The sequence below is a fragment of the Pieris rapae genome, chromosome 11 (assembly GCF_905147795.1).
Source record: "Pieris rapae chromosome 11, ilPieRapa1.1, whole genome shotgun sequence".
Lineage (NCBI taxonomy): Eukaryota > Metazoa > Arthropoda > Insecta > Lepidoptera > Pieridae > Pieris > Pieris rapae.
The window spans coordinates 7,486,586-7,508,561 of NC_059519.1; the positions used below are offsets into that span (position 1 = coordinate 7,486,586).

Below are 21,976 nucleotides of genomic sequence, written 5' to 3' on the forward strand. Positions count from 1 at the left end.
CATTAGAAAAATATTTTAGAATATCGTCGAAGTTAATCGGTTCTCCGAAAATCACGATCAAAATAAGATAATTTTAAACTTTCGATGGTATTTTCTTGAAATTGGGAATATCACGATAAAGGTGACGATTTTTTTTTAATTGTTTTATAATAAATACAAGTATTCTACTTGCTCAACATACACTTTTTTATTCGCATGCTATTCCTGAGCTTCTTAATCAAGTTCAATGATAAAAAATATAGGTATGTAGCATTTTTTTATTATCAGACTAGGCAAACCCCTAAACATAATCGTCACATAGGTATGTGTATCTTAATCTGACGCAGGTGTGATCCATCCAATGTCAAGATTTATAATTACTATAGTTACAGCTTTGCCATAATACTCATTTGTGTACTTGCTTTGTCTTTTATAGTGTGAATCTAATGTATATAGTAGTTTACGCCTATAATACAACAAGGGTTAGAAATAAAATTCCGATATATAATAGTATATGATGTATATCACGGCTTTTACAGTGGTTTCTCAATAAACAATATCCGGATTATTAAATAAATTAAGAACATACTGAAAATAAATAATTTCACATTCAATTACAATAAGCCGCCACAATAAATTTTGATTACAATGTCATATAAATTCTGTATGTGATGAACTAAATTATTTCCTCTTAAACATTTAGCGATGATCACAGATTGAGAATTATAAAAAAAGCAGATTCAGAACATACCGTGCTATGGAGACGATTTAACGATTGGAAACTTGCAATAGTGATTACAGAGAATTTAGATTTTCATAGCTTATTCGATTAACTTATCACTACCGGCACTCCGTCGCACGCCCCGACATTGCTTCTCGATCGATATCAATACTTTAAATTAACAATTGTACCTAAGATCTTTTCAAAACTGCGCACAATCCTTCGCGTATAACGTACACTAGCTGCGTGCGCCCGTCTGAGCGTATCGTACGTAATACGTTATAATTAGACATACATATTGTGATCAATAATAAAAATATAATGATACAAATACATTAATAACTACATTTCGATTATTGTGTGACAAATATTTACAAAGCACGGCGCGCCGGCCTTCGGGCGCCGACGCGCCATTCTCGCTAATACGATATTTTTATTAACTAAAACCGGCAGAGCCCTCGCCGTCAGGAAAGCCAAAAATAAATGCTCCCGTAATCGTCAAATGTAAAAAAGAAAATCCTTCGTAAAACAAGCTCTCCTGTCCGGCTCGACTCGCTAATACCTTCACAAACGTAACTATCCGTTTAAAAAAAAAATCTCCCATGATTCCACCGTACATATATATAAATCGCTATCAGTACATCTTACAAAACAAACAAATATTCTAAATATCAACGTGATTGAGATTATGTATGATTACAATTTGGAAATGCACGATACTATGAGGAAATACATAATTAAGTACCGATGACAACACCTACATATTACATAGCGTAGCGACAATCAATCACCATTACATTACGTACAGAAGAGAACAATGTTCCCCTGCCAGAGTCATGCCAGGGGAACATTGTCCCGTTTCCCCTGCCAGAGTCATGCCAGGGGAACATTGTCCCGTTTCCCCTGCCAGAGTCATGCCAGGGGAACATTGTCCCGTTTCCCCTGTATATCGTGTCTAGATTTACAATTAGAGTATGAAACGCTAGGGCACAACCGTTTGTGTAACAGCGACTCGGCAAATGTGTTATAGTTTTAGCTAATAAAAATAATAGCTATAGCGACATTCATTGACTTAAATTTAGGTATTCATTAATCGACCCTTCTGCTAATTCTAAGTCGAGTATAAAACTTTTAGAGTCGATAAAAATAAAATGGGAGGCTTCGGTGTGTGAAATTCCTTTACAGACTAATAGAAAAATTAACCTGGTGCTGTTTAAGTAAATTGCTTGTATAATTTACTTTCTTTACATTATATTAACAGAAGGGCCGAATAATGATTAATTGTATGTACAACTGAGAACTTCGCAACTGAGCACATCACAGAATCATTTCAATTCCTTCGCTGGGCTTTAGGGCCATAATTTCATATTTGGCCAATTTTAATGTGTGAAATTTCCCTTCTCCGATATCTCCCTTCCATTGTGATCAAATATAATAAAGTGATGGTAAAAGTCCTAGTACTTAAACAAATAATAATAAACGTTTATAATTTTATCTTATTATCTTACATTATTGGATTTTCTCATGCCCTACTTTACCAAAGATCATCCCGGGTTTTGAAACTGTCTTTGAATGACGTTCAACTAAGTTTCATTAAGGCAATGCTCAAGATCAATATTCCTTTTGTATTGGGATTTTCGTAAATTGTGTCACATATTGTTTTGCTTCTAGAAGTCCTAACTAATAACACAAATCGAGGCATTTTACTTTTAACATTTTTATCTTTAGATCTACAAACACGAATGACTGGCGACGTAAATAAAATAGTAAATTTAACGGCGTCCCATAGTTGGCCTCTATAAGAGTTATGAAGCAAAATTGTGACCAATATGACAGCGAGTTGCTCAGTTGACCATAAGGGTGTGTGACTCCATGGGAGCAGCGGAATCGTATAAGGTGTCTGTGTCTTGAGTTGGCTCGCCTTGCAGCTGACATTGGTTGGATAATGTGCCCGCGCCACAATCGCAGAAAAATCTAGAAGGAAATAATATTTTTACAATAATTGACGTCAACGTCAGCCGAACTGAATTTAAGATTATTTTGTGAAAATGCGTGACAATGTTTCTCAGAGCATTAATTACGAAATAGGCATAATAACTACACCACCAACTTAGTTATGTTGCACAATGTATGGATAAAGTATCAAATAGCTACCAACACAAATTATTCAAAGGAAAAAAGTTTCGTCAAGAAACTTCGGGTTTCATGACGAAAAGCGCTATCTGACAGACCTAAACGCAATAATAGTATTTATCCTACCAATTAGTAATAAATAGCTTATTTGGAACTTATCCGGACATTGTGAAACAGATCTTTAATATCCATAAATAATATTGTAAACCAACAGTTAAAAATTATAAGTTACCTGTCATGGCGTATAAATTCTACATCGTGTCCTGAATGACACGTTTTGATGCAATTGACACATATGGCGTTGCGATCCGTTGTGTTGCAAGTCTGGCATCTGAAAATATTAAAGTTATGATTTAGAGGATATTTAGAAGTATGTTTGATATGACACAAATTTAGTAAACCAAAAAACATCATTTCGCTCGCTTTTTTCCTTAATCAATATATTTTTAATAAGTATTGGATTTTTTGTGCCTGACTGATGCCTGTATTCTCAGGATATAATAATTCTTCACAATCAATATTTCTTGCTCCCATAGAAAAATCTATAGCAACAGCTTGGAGTTTTCTATATCAATATCACATGAGGCTCCCAGGTTCAGTCAAGCTTAAACTATATTTGAAATAATTTTTCACGGCAACCATCGATACTTTCGGCTAATATATAACCTACCATATGTTAATAAATTAATTTTAAATTCAGTAAATCCCGAGAACCTTAAATTATATCTCTTTATAATATTAGTACAGATAAAATGCTTGTTTTGTATGAGACAAAACTACAATATATAGTAATTAAAAATTTACCTATAAAAATCGTGCATTGGGAAGGATGTGTATGAGGATATCTTGTACAAGCACTGTCCGCCTCCAACTGCTTTCTCCACAGCGTCTTGATTGCTGAATATCTTGTTGCCGCGTACTAGAGGTGATACACCCGATGCTAAACACAGACCTGTAAAATGTAAAGAACGTGTAAGTACTTTATGAAGGTTAAGAAAAATGCACTTAATTCTTAAAAATGTAAATGTATAAATGTAGCAATCACTACTATATGAAGGGATATGTGTGTTTTATCTTTCGAAGAAAAATGTATGGAACCGTTGCGACTATTGCCACTATTAACTTATTTAGAACTGTTTCATAGAGCGAATGCTGAATGTTATTCAGCTTGTTGTTAATATAATAATTGATTATAATAATAATAAAAATGGTTGAAAGTATTGAAAAAAAAGAAAACTTGTGAATATACATCAAGAATGACTGATCTGATGGAAAGTAATCATTATAATGTAGAAAATGGTTTAGCATAGAAAAGGAAAAATATATAATATACATATAAAATAACTCTGAGCATTAAAATGTAAATGAAACATGGCCAACGCACAAACCGTACAGGCCAAGAAATGGGGAAAGAAGAAAGAATTTAATAATTTGTTTTGTTTTTTTGTGTGTAATTTTTCTTTAAAGGTTTTCTATTACATATTACATGTGAAAGAATCGTGCACACGTGCATTAGAGTCTCATATAAAGACAATTTTTTCGTAAATAAATAAATGTAAAATCATGTTTACCTCCAAACCGATTGTTGAATATCTGGTTGTGCTCCAGTGTGGCTGTTGCATTGTTGGTGATCTCGACTCCCGCGGCTAAGCCATCAAAGATGCGGTTTCGCCGTAGTACAGGGTGGCTCTGGGTGGATATTAATACACCAGCTTGCGCGTTACGGAATATGTCATTCTCTTCTAGTATACCCTGGAAAGATAATTGTTTCTTAGTATTTGGTTCAAAATATACTTCAATTTTAAATAGAATATTTGTTTAGGGGAATTTCCAATAAATAAATTGGAACATCTTAACTTTTTGCAATGGAAACATTTGAAAACTACGAAATGGATTTTCAAAATTCTTTCTCAACGAGAAAAACGTGTATTTAAAAGCTTTGGTCAGTTTGAAGGCTATATTGTAAAATGTGGCTACGAAAAAATGAACGCGTATAAAACTGAAGGGCAGATCTAGAATTCAATAAATAAAACAATAATGAAATAGTAGGATAATGCGCAGAAGACTAAAACAAACAGCTAGATATTTTCATTAATAATAAAAAATATATTTTTATAGTTCCACAATTAACAATTTATAAACTACCAAAATGTCAATGCGCCCCCTCCAAATCTTTTCCTTTTGAATGTTATTTGGAAAAAAAATCGAATCTACGACCTATCAACTTTAATATCTATTTCAGATGTCTTACCTTTCCGCCATTAAAAATGCATATCCCGCCATCGCGTCCATCAAAAATCTTATTCCTCTTCAAGGTGGGATTAGAATCTGTCTTAATCCAGACACCGGCCATGGCATTATCGAATATTTCATTTTGTTCCAATAAACCAAGTCCGCCATTATACACTAAAACGCCTCCGTTTTGTCCGCCCCATATCTTGTTGCCTCTTATCACGGGATTACTTCCTGTCCTTATTTGAACCCCCGAATATAAATGATTAAATATATCGTTATCTTCTAACTTTCCATGGCCATTATCATAAAAGTATACGCCGACCTGAAACATGCGATGGGTTTATTAAAAATATATTTCAATAGGTAGTGTTAGTTAGTTAATATTAGTGTCATTAGATAACGGAATTTCCGTTATCTAACGCTCACTTTGGCAAGTTAAAATAGCGATGTCGCTTCAGATAAATTAGTCTCGTGAAGTTAGTAGTTTTAGAAAAAAAAGGAAAGTCTGTTACTTCTGTAAAAATCATTTTCGCTTTTGAAATTGATAAATATTTACAAGGCGACCTCATACAATTTTGAAAAAATATAGTTAATATATTATGAAACATATAAAAATACATAATAATAAAATAAAACCTCTCATTTCGCATTTCTTTAAAATCACTATATCTACATGGTTCTGTTAAGTATGAATCAGATCTTTTAATATATTAGCGAATCAACGTAGTCTTTATCTACTTATCGGAATTTCCCCAAAACTGAGCGTAGATAACGGGGTTTATTCAATACTCATTTATTAATTACGCTTTTAACATATCACCTCCGTGTATATATTTATTATAAACCCAGATGGTCTGGGTTCTTAGCAAAACAAGAATTAATTTGAAAAAAACAAATATTTGTTTAAAATAAAGCAACACAACCATATCAGCTCTTACTGCCAGCAATACTGATTTAATAAGTACTTTTTGGAGTGACAATTTAACCCAATAAACAATTAAAATAATAATAAATCAGTAAATTACAAGTATAAACCATATTTCAGGTAAGAAGATTAATCTTGATCTATGAAGCGGCAGAAATTTGTAAACCTCATTTATCATGAGGAATTAAATATTAAATTTAAAAAATATATATGTCATTGGCCTATTTATACATGGCTGATTGTGCGGATTTTTATAGTTAATCTATCAAATCGTACCACTATCTTAGAAAATAGACTATTAGGAAATTAATGTATTAATATAAATGCAACGAACCTGTTTCCCCGAATGTATACGATTACGTCGTAATACGGGCGTAGACCCAGTAGTGATCCATACGCCAGCGAGCGTGTTCGCGTACACTTCGTTCTCCTCTATGAGCCCTTGGCCCTTCTCGTGCACGTAGATGCCTCCGTGCTGGCCATGGTGGATTTTATTATGCCTCACTATTGGGTCACTGTTTGTGCGAATCTGAAAATATATTTATCATTTAAGGAATTTAACGAAAACCTTTTTTTTATAGATACATTAATATCTAATTATATAAACAACAAAATGTAAAACCGTATTCTATTATATCAAACAGTTATCTTATCATCTTTATCTGGGAAAATCTTTAGAAGCATGATTGCTGTAAAGTACTCTGGACATCGAGTAATATAAAATCATGTGAGTTTCTCAGATGTGACTGACCAACATTTGCTAACTATATACATATAGTTTCAGTTCTAGTATAGACATTAATATTTTCTATTACGCTATATTTTAGAATGCACACATTAAAACAACTGTTGTTACATATCATCCTTTAAAAACTCATTCTAATATAGATATACTAGTATTTAAATTTATTAGATTTTAATATGAATCTCTATATAAAATGTATAAAAACAACTAACCTGTATACCAGCCAATGCATTTCCATAGATATTATTATGCTCAATCAGACCACGCCCTTCACCGAATATATACACGCCCCCTTGGTGCCCGTTATATATTTCATTACGTCGTATAGTGGGGTTACTATTAGAGGTAATCCATACACCGGCGAAGTTATTCGAGTGTATCTTATTGTCTATGAATTGGCCTAGACCGGATTCATGTACATAGATACCGCCGGTTTGTCCGTGGTGTATTTCACAATGTACTACGGTAGGGTTGGCACCGGCCTTTACTTCGAAACCCGCGATCCGGTTATTGTGAATATCGTTTGCTTCGAAGTAGCCCTGTAAAGAGAATTTCAATTAAAACAATACCTAACAGTACAAATTTATCTAGAACATACCAGATCATTTTTTAAATATTGCATTTATAAATCTGACTAGTTTTTAATGTAATTAGATAAATTATTTACTTTAAATGTATGTATCAAAAAATTATTTACTTTAAATATGTTTATTTACTTTTTTTGAGAGCTTTGCTTTCTTTTTCCGACAAGAGAGAGGGGGGGGGGGGATAAATTACAGTAAATCTGCTTACATAATGCTTGAAGTGCCCGAAAGACAATGCTTTTATGAAATAAGTACCATACAAAATCTTACCAGTCCATTCTCAAATGTAAATATTCCAACATCCCGGCCGTGATGAATGTGGTTTCTACGCATAATTGGATTCGCAAAGTTCTTCACCCAAATACCAGCTAGTGCGTTACGTGATATCTCATTGTCTTGATACGCGCCCTTTGAAACGAATAGCAATTATATATATAATAGTTGAATACATTTCTATAGAGACAATTTGGTTGGATATGAATAATTTTAATTCATTATTTAATTAATATCTACCTGCGCGTAATCAGTGACGTAGAGGCCGACATTTTCACAGTCGCTGATATCGCAGTGTTTGATCACCGGGTTAGCGCCAGCGCCTGATACGCACACTGCTGCACCAACTGTATACACATTTATATATTAGCAAAACCCAATTTAACAATATGGTTATTATACATTGCCTTTATAAGCAAGCTGATCTGTTTACAATTAGAAAAAAAATAAGAAGCCAAACTAAGAACATAAGCCGTTACTTTATATAATATATAATGAAATACAATGTAATAATTTAATACTGACCAACACTAGCACTGCGAATAATACAATGATCAACGGTGGGTGAGCAGTTGTCGGAGACCTCCAGACAGTAGTGCTTGTGATGCTGCATAGTGCTTGTCGCATCTGGTGAGAATTTCAGGGTCATATAGCCGGCGTAGGCGCGGTTGGCTCCCTCGGCGAATGTAAGAGTCGATTCGGCCTCGCGTTCCAATACCACAGATTCCGCTACGTTGCCGGGGGCACAGCCTGAAAAAGTTATGACAAATATTAAAAACGAGCATAGACATATATATAGACAAGTTAAGTAGATTGTCTATTATTTTTTAAATCCTTTTCTGTCTGGCCCTAAGATTTTTGTATCTGTTTTAGTGATATTGTTTTTTCCATAGTCATAAGCCTTCTGTTTCTAATAAACGCCACCGGTTTTTAGGTACTTTTCCTTAACCGGTAAGTATTAAATGCGCGCAAAGAAAGTCGAAAGTGAGTCGCACGCGGAAGCTTACTGTTGTAATTCTTTCATTACCAAAGGCAATTAAAGTAATATTACTGGAGATAAAGATTACCAGATTAAGACCAGTAATATTTTACTACGAGAGTTATGGCTTTCCCTTAGCAATGATTTGTCTATTTACTTTAGTTGTCTTTTCTAATGCATAAGAGATAATACTTTATTTATAAAGAATAACTCTCAAATACATGTTTACATACAATGTTTGTCTTGTTAAATGAATTTTATTTAATATTTTGTTTATGTTCCTTTATTATTTATACTTTAAATTGTATATATTCAATTTAAATAAGTTGGAGGAATTCAAATAAACCATTATTAATATATACACACCGACAAGCTGTATATCCGAATCAATAGCAAGACACTCCTCCTGGTAGAGGCCTGCGTGCACGAAGACGAGCGCGGGCCGAGCGGGCGCAGATGTGGACGCACGCCGGCACGTGCACGCCGCGGGGCTGCACGCGCACGTGCTTGTATTGCTCGCGGCCGTCGAACCACCGCTGCGTTCCTCAACATATTCGAGAGCCGCCTGAAAATGGGTTAATTAGTTAATTTTTGAAATAAAAGAAATTTATTGTAATGTGGAGGTGAAAGAAACATAAATAAAAAAACCTACACCAATATACAAAAATAATGCAGATTTAATTATTTACTTTGTTACAATCGGAAATGACCGTAAATTGGATATTTTACAAAATAAAACATATTAGTGAAATTACAGTACGAGTTGAAGAAGACAGATAAATGCCTTTTTTAAATCCGTTTTATTGATTATCTTTTTAAGATATAAACTAACTAGACTTAATATACATGATAACAAGCAAGAATGATTTTATTTTATTTTTATAGCCAACCCTAAACCAAGGTTATAAAGATTAGGTCGCTTAGCTTCCGGTGTTATCAGGACGAAAAAAAACTCAAATATCTTTTATTAGGAATAATAATACTACTGTTTTTCACGATTACAATTACATCACAACATTTTTTATCTGATATGGAAATCTATAAATTAATATACAGACAAATAAGAATTCAGCCGGGACCCTTGATTTTGGTCAATATAACTGGTATGTTTTAAACGATGGGGTAAACTGTTTCGACTGTATTAATACAAGAACTTCGATAGTAGCAGATACCGATTCGATAGTATTAGTAGATTCTTTTATTAGTGAAACCTTTTTTTTAATGTATAGATGTATGTGTTTTGTTTCCAGATAAATAAATAAGTAATAGAACTCACCCTTATAGTGTTAAAGTGTTTCATACGAGAGTCTTTCTTGGGGCGGTAATTCGGACGCACGTGTATTCCATAGTAAAGTTGACGAAAGCTTTCTTTCCACGGATTGTCAGCCTCACAATCGTCGGGCGCCACAAATTCAAATTGGCAAGGCGCAGGGTGCAGTAATGGAGTATCAAATTCGAACACCGACTGGTACAGGCTTTTCCTATTGAGAAAAACATAAATCTATCTCCAAGTCTTAGTCCACATAACATGTTGGCTAAAATTCGCCATAGTTTTAGGCAGACAAACGGGGATGTTAGTTGAACTGCACAAATGACAGAACTTAGTTTTCTGGATTAGGAAGATACAGTTAAGAGTAACATGAAAGGTTTAGTAACTTTTATGCAGCCGCTAGTAATGCAATCAGAATCCCGTAAGGAACTTTCAATAATTTTACTTAAAGTAAAGATACGATGGCGATGTAAAGTTGATACATTTTTAGGTAGTGTGTACTATGACCTGCCTCACTATATTCTTTTATGGTAAGTTCAGAAATCCATTGAGTAGTTTGTATTGTACTCAATCCAAAAGGGTATTTAAGGTTTCTATTTGTGTGTTAGAACAACCATGGACTTAACCAACATCATCAATATCAATGTAGTTTTGGTGATTAGTCCTGTATTTGAATTTTGCTCTTTTATTGTTTATGAAAAGTATTAAAAGCAGTTAAATCGAATTTGTATAAATCTAAATAAGTAAACATTTACCATAGTTCGGTGTCGTTAGCGATCGTATTGAACCGCTTGCAGACCTGCGCGACGCGGCACAAGTCGCGCTCGGTGAGATGTGATAGTATACAAAGTAATACTTCGTCCGGAAGTTCATACTGCAGGTACTGCGACACGTTGCAAACATCCACGCCTTGTGACAGCGATCTGTAAATAAAATCAATACCTTAACAGCCAGATCTTCTCATTTTGGTCTACTTAAAATCGTTGATGACATGGCTTATAAACGAGTCTAAATGTTACTGTTTGAAACGAAACAATACATTGAAATCAAAGGGATTCGGTTCAGTTTTAGTTAGACGATCATAAACATTTAAACTAACAGAACACTAAACTGGCAAGTAGAATTTTAGCACACAATAAGTGTTTTAAGTCTGGAGTACGCTGTACATATACGTAAGTACATAGTAGGATAGTAACCTCTAAACCAGTTTTATTTTTTCCTTAACGAATACTGGATCTAAACTTTAATTGGAGGATTTTTTAGGCTGCTGAGTTGGAACTTTAAAATCGTCTGGGTTATGAATTACCAAAGTTGTTCATGCTGGCATTGCTCTTAGAAGGCGGTGCAAAATCAAAATCCTCTTACACCGCTACAAGTTTATATTGTACACCATGTTCGAAAATATTTAACCAAATTAGAATCATGTTAAAACTTTGTCAAAGATCTGATCAAGTCCAATAATACACGAAGTGTAACATTCAAACTATTGCCTTCGTTAGAAACGAATAATCCCATCAACAAAACATATGTATTCTTAACGTTTATGCCGCAATAAAGGTCTAACACGTCTTTTACCAATTGCGGAGCAATATTTAGTGAATAAGATTGTTGCTGTGTTGTTGGATGGTTTTGTGCAAAGTGTGCAAAATCTAGCCGACCGGCAACATGTTTCATACCCTAATTATTATTTAAAATCATATCGATCCACTCGTCAGTACCGGTGTTCAAGATTTATAGTCCCTATTTCCTTCACTTTTGCGACACAGATGATATCGTCAGGCCAATCAGAGAATGGTAAGTCTACTATCACATCATCATCATGTCGTATCATTCCTAAGCAAGTGTTTTTTTTATAGACAACCATAATTCCCCCAAAAAATCCAATGGCGATGCAAAAAAGAAATATATCAGACACATTGTTCCACGCGTTTAGATACTAGTGTATACATTCGATCTGAATAATAGATACACCGCGGGAAAATGGAAAACACGTGCCAATCTAACAAGAAAATGTTAAATTTGCAAAAGAAAACAAATCATTCATTACCCTTCTCTTGGACAGAATGTGAGTATTAAATTCTTGTCTAAATTATCGCTTCGGATTAACTTAGTAATAAATCTCAAATTTTGAGAGCTGAGTATAAAACCTTAGTTTCGGTTCTGCCGTTAATATATTGTTGATATAGAACGAGTAACAATTTATATTTTTTTTTCCTACACACTGATTAAGTGGCTAAAAATCCCATATAAAATCTCACTTATTTACAATTTTATTCCATAAATATTACTTTATTAATATATTTCGATTATATAGGTAAATGGCACGCTAATTGTTGCGTTATTACAGAATATGTATAATAAATGGCACTACACAAATTAATTTGGCATAGTTTAGTCACGGTGCCGTAGAAGGAACAATAGTTCGAACATAGAACTGTATTGAATTAACTGTCTAAAGTTCCATCAAGTATCCATATAAAATTAAGTATACTTAGGGCCTGTTTCACAATGTCCGGATAAGTTCCAAATAAGCTATTTATTACTTATTGGTAGGATAAATAGTATTTTTGCGTTTCACGACTGTCAGATAGCGCTATACGTCATGAAGTGGAAAGTATCTTATTTGGAAGTTTTATCTTTCGAATAATTTATGTGTTGCATAGCTATTTGACACTTTATCCATACATTGTGAAACAGGCCCTTAAACTTTTAATTAGATTCCAGATTTGACAATTTCAGTGTTGCAACGTTATGAAAAGTACTAAATAGTGTCGTTGCGAAATTAAAGCGTTGTGAAATATTCCATTTCCGGATCGATTCCTCTGGTTTATAGTAGTATATCTAAACAACTACTAATTTAATAGAAACTAAGTATATCAGGAAATTAAATATTTCTGAACGGATATTTAGTTATGACTATTAATTTTATTAAGGTATTTTATTTTATATGTATATATGATAAGATTTTAGGAGTATGAACGCAAGCAATCTCGACAGAATCTCACCGAACTCTATTGGAAACGTAAGTTAAACTTAACTCATAAAGTTTAGTTACTAAATAAACTTGTATTAAGTAACGGACCTACCTGTATTTATATTCATATTATAAATATTGGGGAATCATGGGATGCCAACAGGCTCGAATTTATTGACGTGGAATAAGTGATATTAGATGATCTTATGTTCCAAAATAAACGTATATTTTTTATTTCATGAACAAAGCATTCACATGTGTTTCAACATTAAAATTGTGAGATAGATATGTTCGTTTTCGTATAAACCCGACCGAAGTTAAGAATTCTTATATTAAAAATCTATTTAATATAGCTGTGAAACGCTGAAAGTATTGAAAATTCCAGCTCTAAATGGGTTATAAACAAGTGATTCAAATTATATAACACGAGCCGAAATTAATAGTTAGAACCCGATTAATTTTACAACTACTAAATTAAACTATACACACCATAAATACGAATGTGCGATATACTTATTAAAGGGAGGAAAACGAGAACGTTGTATGCATCTGCAGAGTTTGATCGCATGGATTTTATTATTAAATTTAAAGTATGATTGTATATAATAACATAATTGTTTCATAAAACTACCATTGAAACCACACAATTTATAAGTAAATATTCAGTTATAAGTGAAAGGAGGCAGACGTAACCTATTTGCAATATTTTGATTTAAAACAAAATATGTACTCACGTTCTCGGTCTCTTTCTGGCGGGTAAAGAGCAGGTTCCAGAGGGGCCCGGTTCGTGGTAGGCCGGAGGTGATTTCCGTCGTAGGTCATATGGGCTGTGATGGCCGGCCGTGGTGGCTGGGGCTGCGGCGGGCACTGGCGGAGACCCACCACCGCCACTGCCGCTTGGGCCTGCGCAAGCTGTCGCCGCCATAGCGCTGCCTGTCACGTTATTTGGGCAAGGTACTGATTCACATGGCTCACCTATGAAAGTAAGTAAATTCATGAGAAGCCATGCCTTAGGAATTGCAGCTTAATTTAATTCAGTACTGTCCACAAACACACATTTTTGCCTCATATATTAGTATCCTAATCATATATAAAACTAACAATGTAAACGAACAGTATAAAATGTGTTATTCATTTATGAGTAATGAAATAAGTATTTTATTAATGTTGCTCTACTAAAAAGACAACTTTTTGGTTTGCAAGGCATGAAAAATATCTGCATTAATTTTAATATCTACAATTAATTACATTTAATTATTCACGTTGAAGGGAATACTTTAAGGTATGCAATTATTTGAATAAACGTAAAATATAGTATATATTATTTTTTTAAACTCATCTATTTCATTTCATTGTGAAATTCTTGAAAAAATTGCCACAGCTCTTTAGGAAAAAGCAACATGAAGCAAGTGGCATCATATTAGTTTTGTATGCAGGTTGATGATTATTTAAATGAAATTTATGGAAAAATGTAAAACAGACAACTAAGAGAACCAAGAACTTATTTACCTGACAAAATTCCTGCTGAATGACATTTTGTTATTTTAAAGTACATGTTTTTATATATTAATGTTAAACAAAACTATATATATAATATAAATACATTTTTGATTACTTGCCAAAATGCATGACCTATTTGCTGTTATGATACTATTTATCTATTTAGAATGAACAAAAGTAACATGTATGCCTAAAAGAAAGAAAAACATTAATTTTAATTACCTTGACATACAAGTTTAATTTGTTTCATAACCCTGATAGTATGTCAAATGGGATTTACCCAAAACACTACCACCTCAATTGTTTTTTTGTTAAGTGTTTTTGAAGATGAAAACAATTTCACTCTTTAATAATTCAATAGACATATAATATATATGTATATACATAATTTTCTTTGAATCCATGGTTATAAAAATAAAAGTGATAATCCAATAAGGAAAAACACTAAGGTCTGTCTGAAGTAGGAGAAACTGTTAGAAGGTAAAGTGTGTAAGCCCTTGTCTCAAATGATAAGTGATTTCAGAAAAATTGTATGCTCTGGTGCTCATATCTCAAAAAACTTGTATATCAAGGTACCACTGTATAAAAAAACAAGAGTTTTAAGGATTGTATGAAAAATAATAACAATGCAAAAAAAATAAAATTCATTTGGTATGAATATATGCAGTATGCAAAGCATACTTTATGCTTAGATAGATTATGAATAGATATATAATGCAAGAAAAAATAGCAGACTAAACAGCTTGAAAATAATTAAAAATTAATAAGAAAATTAATATTTATAGAATTCATTAGTTAAGTCCTGTCAAGAAATTCACAAATTTTTCTATTGACAGAAAAACAATGCCGTAGAGTAAAATGAACAAAAAAATTGTTGTTTAAAACAATTTTAACCATTCCGAAAATGTTACCCTTTTGTTAAAAAAGTGATTCTATATTTATAAATCTTATTATAATTAATTACAAATTACCTAAAGTAATTTAATAAAATATCAAAATAATTTAGATTGCATAAAAGAGTTCCTTAAATAGGACTATGAATAATGCTTCACATGTGTTAACAATTTTTTTTCACTTAACATAACATTTTCTTTGCATGAATAAAATTTAAATAAACGACACACAGATACTAATATGACTACAAACTAAGAAAAGATATTGGTATTTATTATTATTAATGTTAGTGGCTAATGGTTAAGACCACTTAAACACAATAGTAATTCTTATGTTTCCAAACAGCTGTTTCAGCAATATAGTAAAATAACTGTCTATCCTACAAATCAATACTTATATTGCGCAAATATTTCACAATACGCGCCATCCAATAGTATAAGATAAACGTGTTTTTAAATTATGAGCTAATAAGCACTCATACATACTTAAAATATCATATAAATTATAGGAAATCATTTCATATATTACTGCAACAATCATAACGGAATTATAGCATATGATTTAAAAAGTTTAGTACTATTAAGAGCATATGCAATAAATTAATTAAACTTTACATCATAAGCTTGTTCTATAGATATTTAGACTATTTGGTACAACATCAGCCGACCCGAAAAACTTACTCGATTGTGTCCTGGATGGCAATGGTATTCTATGGCCACCTTTTCTTCGCGATCTACGTACGTAAGAACGCGAAGATGAAAACGAGGCACTAGGCATTATTTCTTTAACACTTTATATTCACTAGAAATTCAGCCTAAACAAAGGAGACAACCGCACCAACACCGTCGGCCATTTTCTGTTTAGAATAGATTGGGGTACCGAAACAGGAAACTAAGATACCTCCACATCTGTCAAAGATTGGCAAGACTTTTATTAATTAATGAATATTACACTAAACACTGATGAAAAATATATAACTGTTAACTCATAAAAAACATTATTCACTATTTTACGACCAAAATTAACACTTCCCTAAATAGCAAAGGGCGACTCTCTGAAGAAAAACATGGCCGTCGATGAATGAAACATTTTTTACCTTCGATGTTGCCCGTGTAATTTTTTCGTATGGATTTAGCAACTAACATTTCAGTTGTTTTTATTTTAATCAATATAAACAACCTTTGCTTTTTAATATAATATTAAGTAATTTTAAATAATTAATAAAAATGTTTTTTCTTAACTCTAATGATATCTCACAGACTCGTAGGGTAATGTATGAATTGTGACTACTCTGTGTTTCTACTAACTCCTCTAGTCTTAACTTTTGTCATTTCCATAATTATTGTTTAATTAGCAAAATTAAGAAAAATTTTAACTTACTTTTAACAAAATTAGACTTTAGAGGTACTATACCTCTTCCCTCTGAATTAAAATGATTCCATGGGAGTGGATAGGTATTGGAAACTGCTTATTCTCCGTAATCGCCTGTGTGTTTTTAACTATATCATATGTTGCAAGTCTGTATGTGTGGAGAACAAAAGAAAACAGGTTTATTAACTTTTATATATTATGTTTCAGGTATATAATAATAGACATTTAATATTAATACATCATTCTTTTCAGAGACCATCCAAGTACTATTAAAAGAAGATTCTTCAGTGTATTTATTATGATGATGCTTGCTCCCTTATTTACATACTATTTTCTTAATAAACCATTGGACATATCAGAAATGTATGTAAAAATGGGTTTGAGAGAAAAGGGATTTCTTCAAGCCCTAATTTTGCCATTATTGCTGACAGTTATTTTATTCTTAGGACCACTATCTATGCAATTATTTTCTGGAGCATGGAGAATTTACATTGGTATGTTTTATCCATAAAAAAATTGTATTGATAACTTAAAGTATATGCTTGTGTAAGATTTGAATGTCCAGAATGGTCTTATGTCTACAGCTACAATAGAAGAGTCACACATATTTAAATTAATCATTATGTATAGATTGATGAATTATACGTTGGTGTAAAAAAACTAAATTGTATTGACCAATTTAATTTTTTTTTCTTGTTTTCTAGAACCAATGTATTGGATATCATGTTGGCAAGATTTAGTTTGGGTTAGAAACCATATTATGGCACCATTAAGTGAAGAATGGGTATTTAGAGCATGCATGATGCCTTTATTACTGCAGTGTTTGAACCCAATGTCAGCGGTTTTCATTGGACCATTACTATTTGGGATTGGTAAGCCCTAGATTTTAAAAAAATTTACTGTAACTGAATATTGTCTCTATATTCTATTTTTTTTCAGCTCATTTTCATCATGTATTTGAACAGATTAAAGCTGGATATGAAATAAAGACAGCATTAATTGTTTCTTGTAAGTATATACAAAGAAGCAAACATTTTTTAAATATAATAACTATTTTTGTTGTGACAACCCCTTATATATTCTTCTTAATATTTTAATAAGTATAAAAATAGCATTAATTTTTAGATAACAGTCAGTATATATGTTAAGATATTTTTACACTTGTATAAAATTAACTCTTAATATATTCTGTTACAGCTTTCCAATTTACATACACTTCAATGTTTGGTGCTTATTCATCATTTTTGTTCTTGAGAAGTGGTAAGTAACATAGTAATTTACATTAATTATTTATTATTGACTAGCCAGACATGCTACATGCCGTAGCATGCAATGTATTGCATACACATTGGTATTATTTAACTATTTATATCATACACTTTGTAAAATTAACAAACCAAATCATAAAAATATATTTATTAAAGTCAATGATAGTAAACCTTGGTATTCCTTATTATATGTGGCTGTGTGAAGGACTGTTATATTTTCTTTCAAACATATTCTGTTACAGGTCATTTTATTGCACCACTAATGGCTCATATATTCTGCAATCACATGGGATTCCCAAACTTTAGTGACATTGCTCTATTTCCCCCTCTTGAGCGTTTTGTTATTGTCTGCAATTATCTATTAGGATTTGGACTGTGGTGCTACCTCTTAAATCCAATGACTAGTCCTGATATATATTATAATAAACTAAATTTTGTTACCTGAGACTGTCTAGGTACTAAAAATAATCTTATTGATATGGACTAATTTGATGTTTGCGTTATGGTGCAAGTTCCCAAGTCTACTGTTTACAGTAAATTAGGCATTCAGATGCTACTTGTGATAAAAAAAACAGATTCGCTATCCGTTATTTATGATTTAGATAGTGTTTTTTGTTTTCCAAAACAAAAACTTCAAATTTTACATATGTTTGATGCTACTTTATCAAGTAAAACATCAAATAAAATGCTATTAATTGATTTTTATAAACATTGATTCCAAGCCAACAGATACGGGGCATATTGTTATTGGGTAAATTGGTTGTCGTTAAGTTTGGATATTCAATACACAAAGTATGCATAGATTTCTTACTCACTACTACAATTTCATTAATAGAGACAAATGCTTGGATTCTTTTAGGCAAATAGAACAATACCCTTATGGTAGTATAAATAAGTGAAAGTCTTAAACTGAAAAATAAAATACATTGAGGAAGCTGCTTTTTTTAAGCTTAAGACTGGCAGATTATTTATAAATGTACAATCGCACAATGTAATGACTTAGAATTACAAGATTTAATTTTGTGCACATGATTGTATTTACAGTCATTAAGTATTACGTATTTCTAAAGAGCAGGGGCGTTTTAAAATTCGTAAAAAAAATTAAATTTCGAATAAATTCGCCTTTTTCTATCTACAGCTTCACCAAAGTAAAATTGTCGCCATGTAGTATTTTTATTGAAGGTTCGTGTATTCCGTTTTTCTACAAATCATGACAGGTGCGTCCACCTGATGTTTTGTTCTATTTGAAATAAATCAGGGAGTAAACACAAAATTTTCTGTTTCAACCACGCTTGTAGTCCAGGATCCATCGCCCATTTTTGCACTTGATTACTATCAAGCAAATTTTCCGTGAGTAGCTTTATTTTGATGAGACGCCCAATAATTTCCTATACGAAACTCTCGATAGTGGTAGCTAACAGAGGTAGCAAGGATAAAATATGTTGATTTTATGATTCTCAAATATTTATTACTAACTGAATTTTTTTTTGTTAAATCTCAAGATAATTATTTAGATAATTTAGATAATTATTCGAAAAAATATTTGTCCTACAAAATCTATGGTTTGATCAAAGAGCCCCCTCTTTCCGACATGTATCGATAACGAGGTCATCATAAATGATTACTAACCAGCTGATTTTTTTTTTACTTAGTTAATATTCATGTAATTTAACAGACATATTGTCCTACAAATTGCGCGGTACGTTATCCTGGTCCTACGCTACGCACAATCGAGAGTTTCGTATAGGAAATTATTGGGCGTCTCATCAAAATAAAGCTACTCACGGAAAATTTGCTTGATAGTAATCAAGTGCAAAAATGGGCGATGGATCCTGGACTATTGGTGTAGTTAACATATTTTTATAAATTGCTATGTGAATAAGATAATTATTTTTGTTGTCTCTGATTTTCCTTAGAGATTCTTTAACCACTACCCAATCTACGCCTTTGTGTTCTGTGCTAACGTTGATAACTGGTTCTTGAAATTTTAAGAATATACTTCTTTCGCTGATTATGCTATAAAATCCTCATTGGTTGTTTTTTTATTATTTTAATATTACAATATTATAATAGGCTATATGTATGCCTTTGCATAGCAATTCTTTAAATGCTGAGTAGTCAATTTGCGCCTATATTTTATTGTGTTAAGTTTTAGCCACAATAGACAATTTTAAAAATGATTTATTGTTTTATATATTATAAATCAATAAATAAGTTTTACTTATTCTTAAAAGTGTAAGAATACAGCGATCTTATGTCAGTCCATTTTATGTAGTTGATGTTTAAACCGTACTTAATAGTCACTGCATAATTAATAGTTTGTAAGATAATTATACCAAGGTCATTTAGTTAATTATTATTTGGCGTTTGTCAGACTACAATTGCAGTTCGCATTAGGGCAATTATTGTGTTGGGCGAACTTGGAATTTTTTAAACAGTGAAACAACAGAGTGAATTATTGCCATATTATTTATGCTATTGCATAAATGTATCTTATTACAATGTTAAAGATCAAATTACAACGAAAATTACTGAAATAGATGAAGAAGTCGCGAACCGTTGCCTATGTATTTAGCTCGCATTATGATAAGTTTAGTGGTGATTGTGGTGCGTATACGTACGGTTTCCTCAGTAGGTTTCCTGGTTGGGAATTCAGATTAGGTTTTCCGTGATCCTAGCGCAGACGTTAGGTTCTTTGTATTCGGAATTTATGCCATAGATTCGAGTCGTACGTTAGGTATTTTTTCCGTCCGAAAAATTTAAGAACGTTTGCGCCGAGTAGACTATTTTGTATGTAAGGTATGCATTCGTGTATCCGAATCGGAATTTCGGATCAGGAAACCGTACGTATGCTGCCAGCCTAAGGGAAGTTTTTAGAGACGCGACAGTCCGAACTGTGACTCCCGTATGTCAATCCTGTGCCTTTTTTGCAGAAAAAACGCTAAACCTCGTTTCTGAATCTCACCCCAAAACTTTTCGTTGATCACTAAACTTGGTACCAAAAGTAACGGTACATTATGTTGCGCTCAAAAGATTTCAATGTTATATTAAGACATTTCATATGTAGGTATAATATAAACGAAGTATTCTGCACAAATAATCTTAACTAATTATGTCATTGAGATGTTAGGTGTATAAGGTACTAGTCAATTGTTACTCGATGCTACCTCGAGCACAAAACTACTCAATTTGTCTATAAATTAAGATATGAAAAAATTGGATCATTGTAACAAACACGGTTCTATGGTCCACGTTATTTAATGAAGCCAAGCAGGAAAATCGATCGAAGAAATGGTTTGAAATTATTTTCAATTATATGTTTATACGTTTATGTGCTAAGAGTGCTGAACGTAAAAACTTTTTTTGTTTAAAATATGGTAAGCCCAAAGTTGAGGAATAAATTAAATTAAACGTAACATTTCAATGATGTTCAACAATTTCGGTGCCTGCGAGAGCAGAGATAGCTAGATGATCATCATTAACGCCCGAACCCAATAATTAATCCACAATCTAAGATTGAAAACAATGTGAGATCAGTCCGTGACAGTAGATCGATATCCCACCTGTATCACAATTACCAAACCCTACGAAGACAATCCATTATTGGCGACGGATAGAATGCAATCTCTTCGCTCTTTACACTCATATTTGATAATCAATAAAAACCAAATAAAACCGTACAAATAATATTAAAGTATACATGTCTATGTTTTAAACATATTAAAAAGCTTTTTAATTATTTTAAAAACTGGTGTAAGTTTAAATCTTAAGATAGGATATTGGCACAGTTGAACTGTCATTTTCATACAAAGGTCTATCAACATACCTACACCGATGCGATCTGCCATGGATAGCTTGTATTGACAGAATGCTATTACAATCCGTCGGTTGGTTATTTGCATACTTATCAATATTTGGATTAATATGTCTATCGCAGATGGTCAAAAATGGATTGAGATAGGTAATTGGGTTTGAGTGTAAATTTCCATACCCGATACTTAGCGTTCGTCATTTATTCTGGGCTCACTATATTCACTAGTCTACCGTCATTTTTGTTTTAAATGTTGTGTTTGTATTGTTAATCTGTATTAAGTGCCATAAAATTATAGAGATTATCAAACGTTC

At 32.4% G+C, this 21,976-nt stretch overlaps 2 protein-coding genes across 2 annotated transcripts; one reads left to right on the forward strand and one right to left on the reverse strand.

Moving 5' to 3' along the window:
- Positions 1 to 482: 482 nt before the first annotated feature.
- On the reverse strand, positions 483 to 16,290 carry LOC110994320 (F-box only protein 11). The gene is made up of 15 exons (XM_022260885.2): positions 15,893 to 16,290; positions 13,553 to 13,793; positions 10,600 to 10,767; positions 9,851 to 10,055; positions 8,941 to 9,139; positions 8,121 to 8,345; positions 7,836 to 7,942; positions 7,593 to 7,730; positions 6,951 to 7,277; positions 6,328 to 6,522; positions 5,085 to 5,390; positions 4,405 to 4,585; positions 3,638 to 3,785; positions 3,066 to 3,164; positions 483 to 2,674 (listed from the first exon to the last, which is right to left on the reverse strand). Exons 1-15 carry the CDS (start codon positions 15,987 to 15,989, stop codon positions 2,545 to 2,547), a joined length of 2,766 nt encoding a protein of 921 aa, XP_022116577.1. The 5' UTR covers positions 15,990 to 16,290; the 3' UTR covers positions 483 to 2,544.
- Positions 16,291 to 16,522: 232 nt separating this feature from the next.
- Positions 16,523 to 20,373, forward strand: LOC110994314 (CAAX prenyl protease 2). The gene is made up of 6 exons (XM_045630115.1): positions 16,523 to 16,760; positions 16,836 to 17,077; positions 17,288 to 17,455; positions 17,523 to 17,591; positions 17,781 to 17,843; positions 18,094 to 20,373. The coding sequence occupies exons 1-6, from the start codon at positions 16,645 to 16,647 to the stop codon at positions 18,294 to 18,296; spliced, it is 861 nt and encodes a 286-aa protein (XP_045486071.1). The 5' UTR covers positions 16,523 to 16,644; the 3' UTR covers positions 18,297 to 20,373.
- The last annotated feature ends 1,603 nt before the right edge of the window (positions 20,374 to 21,976 follow it).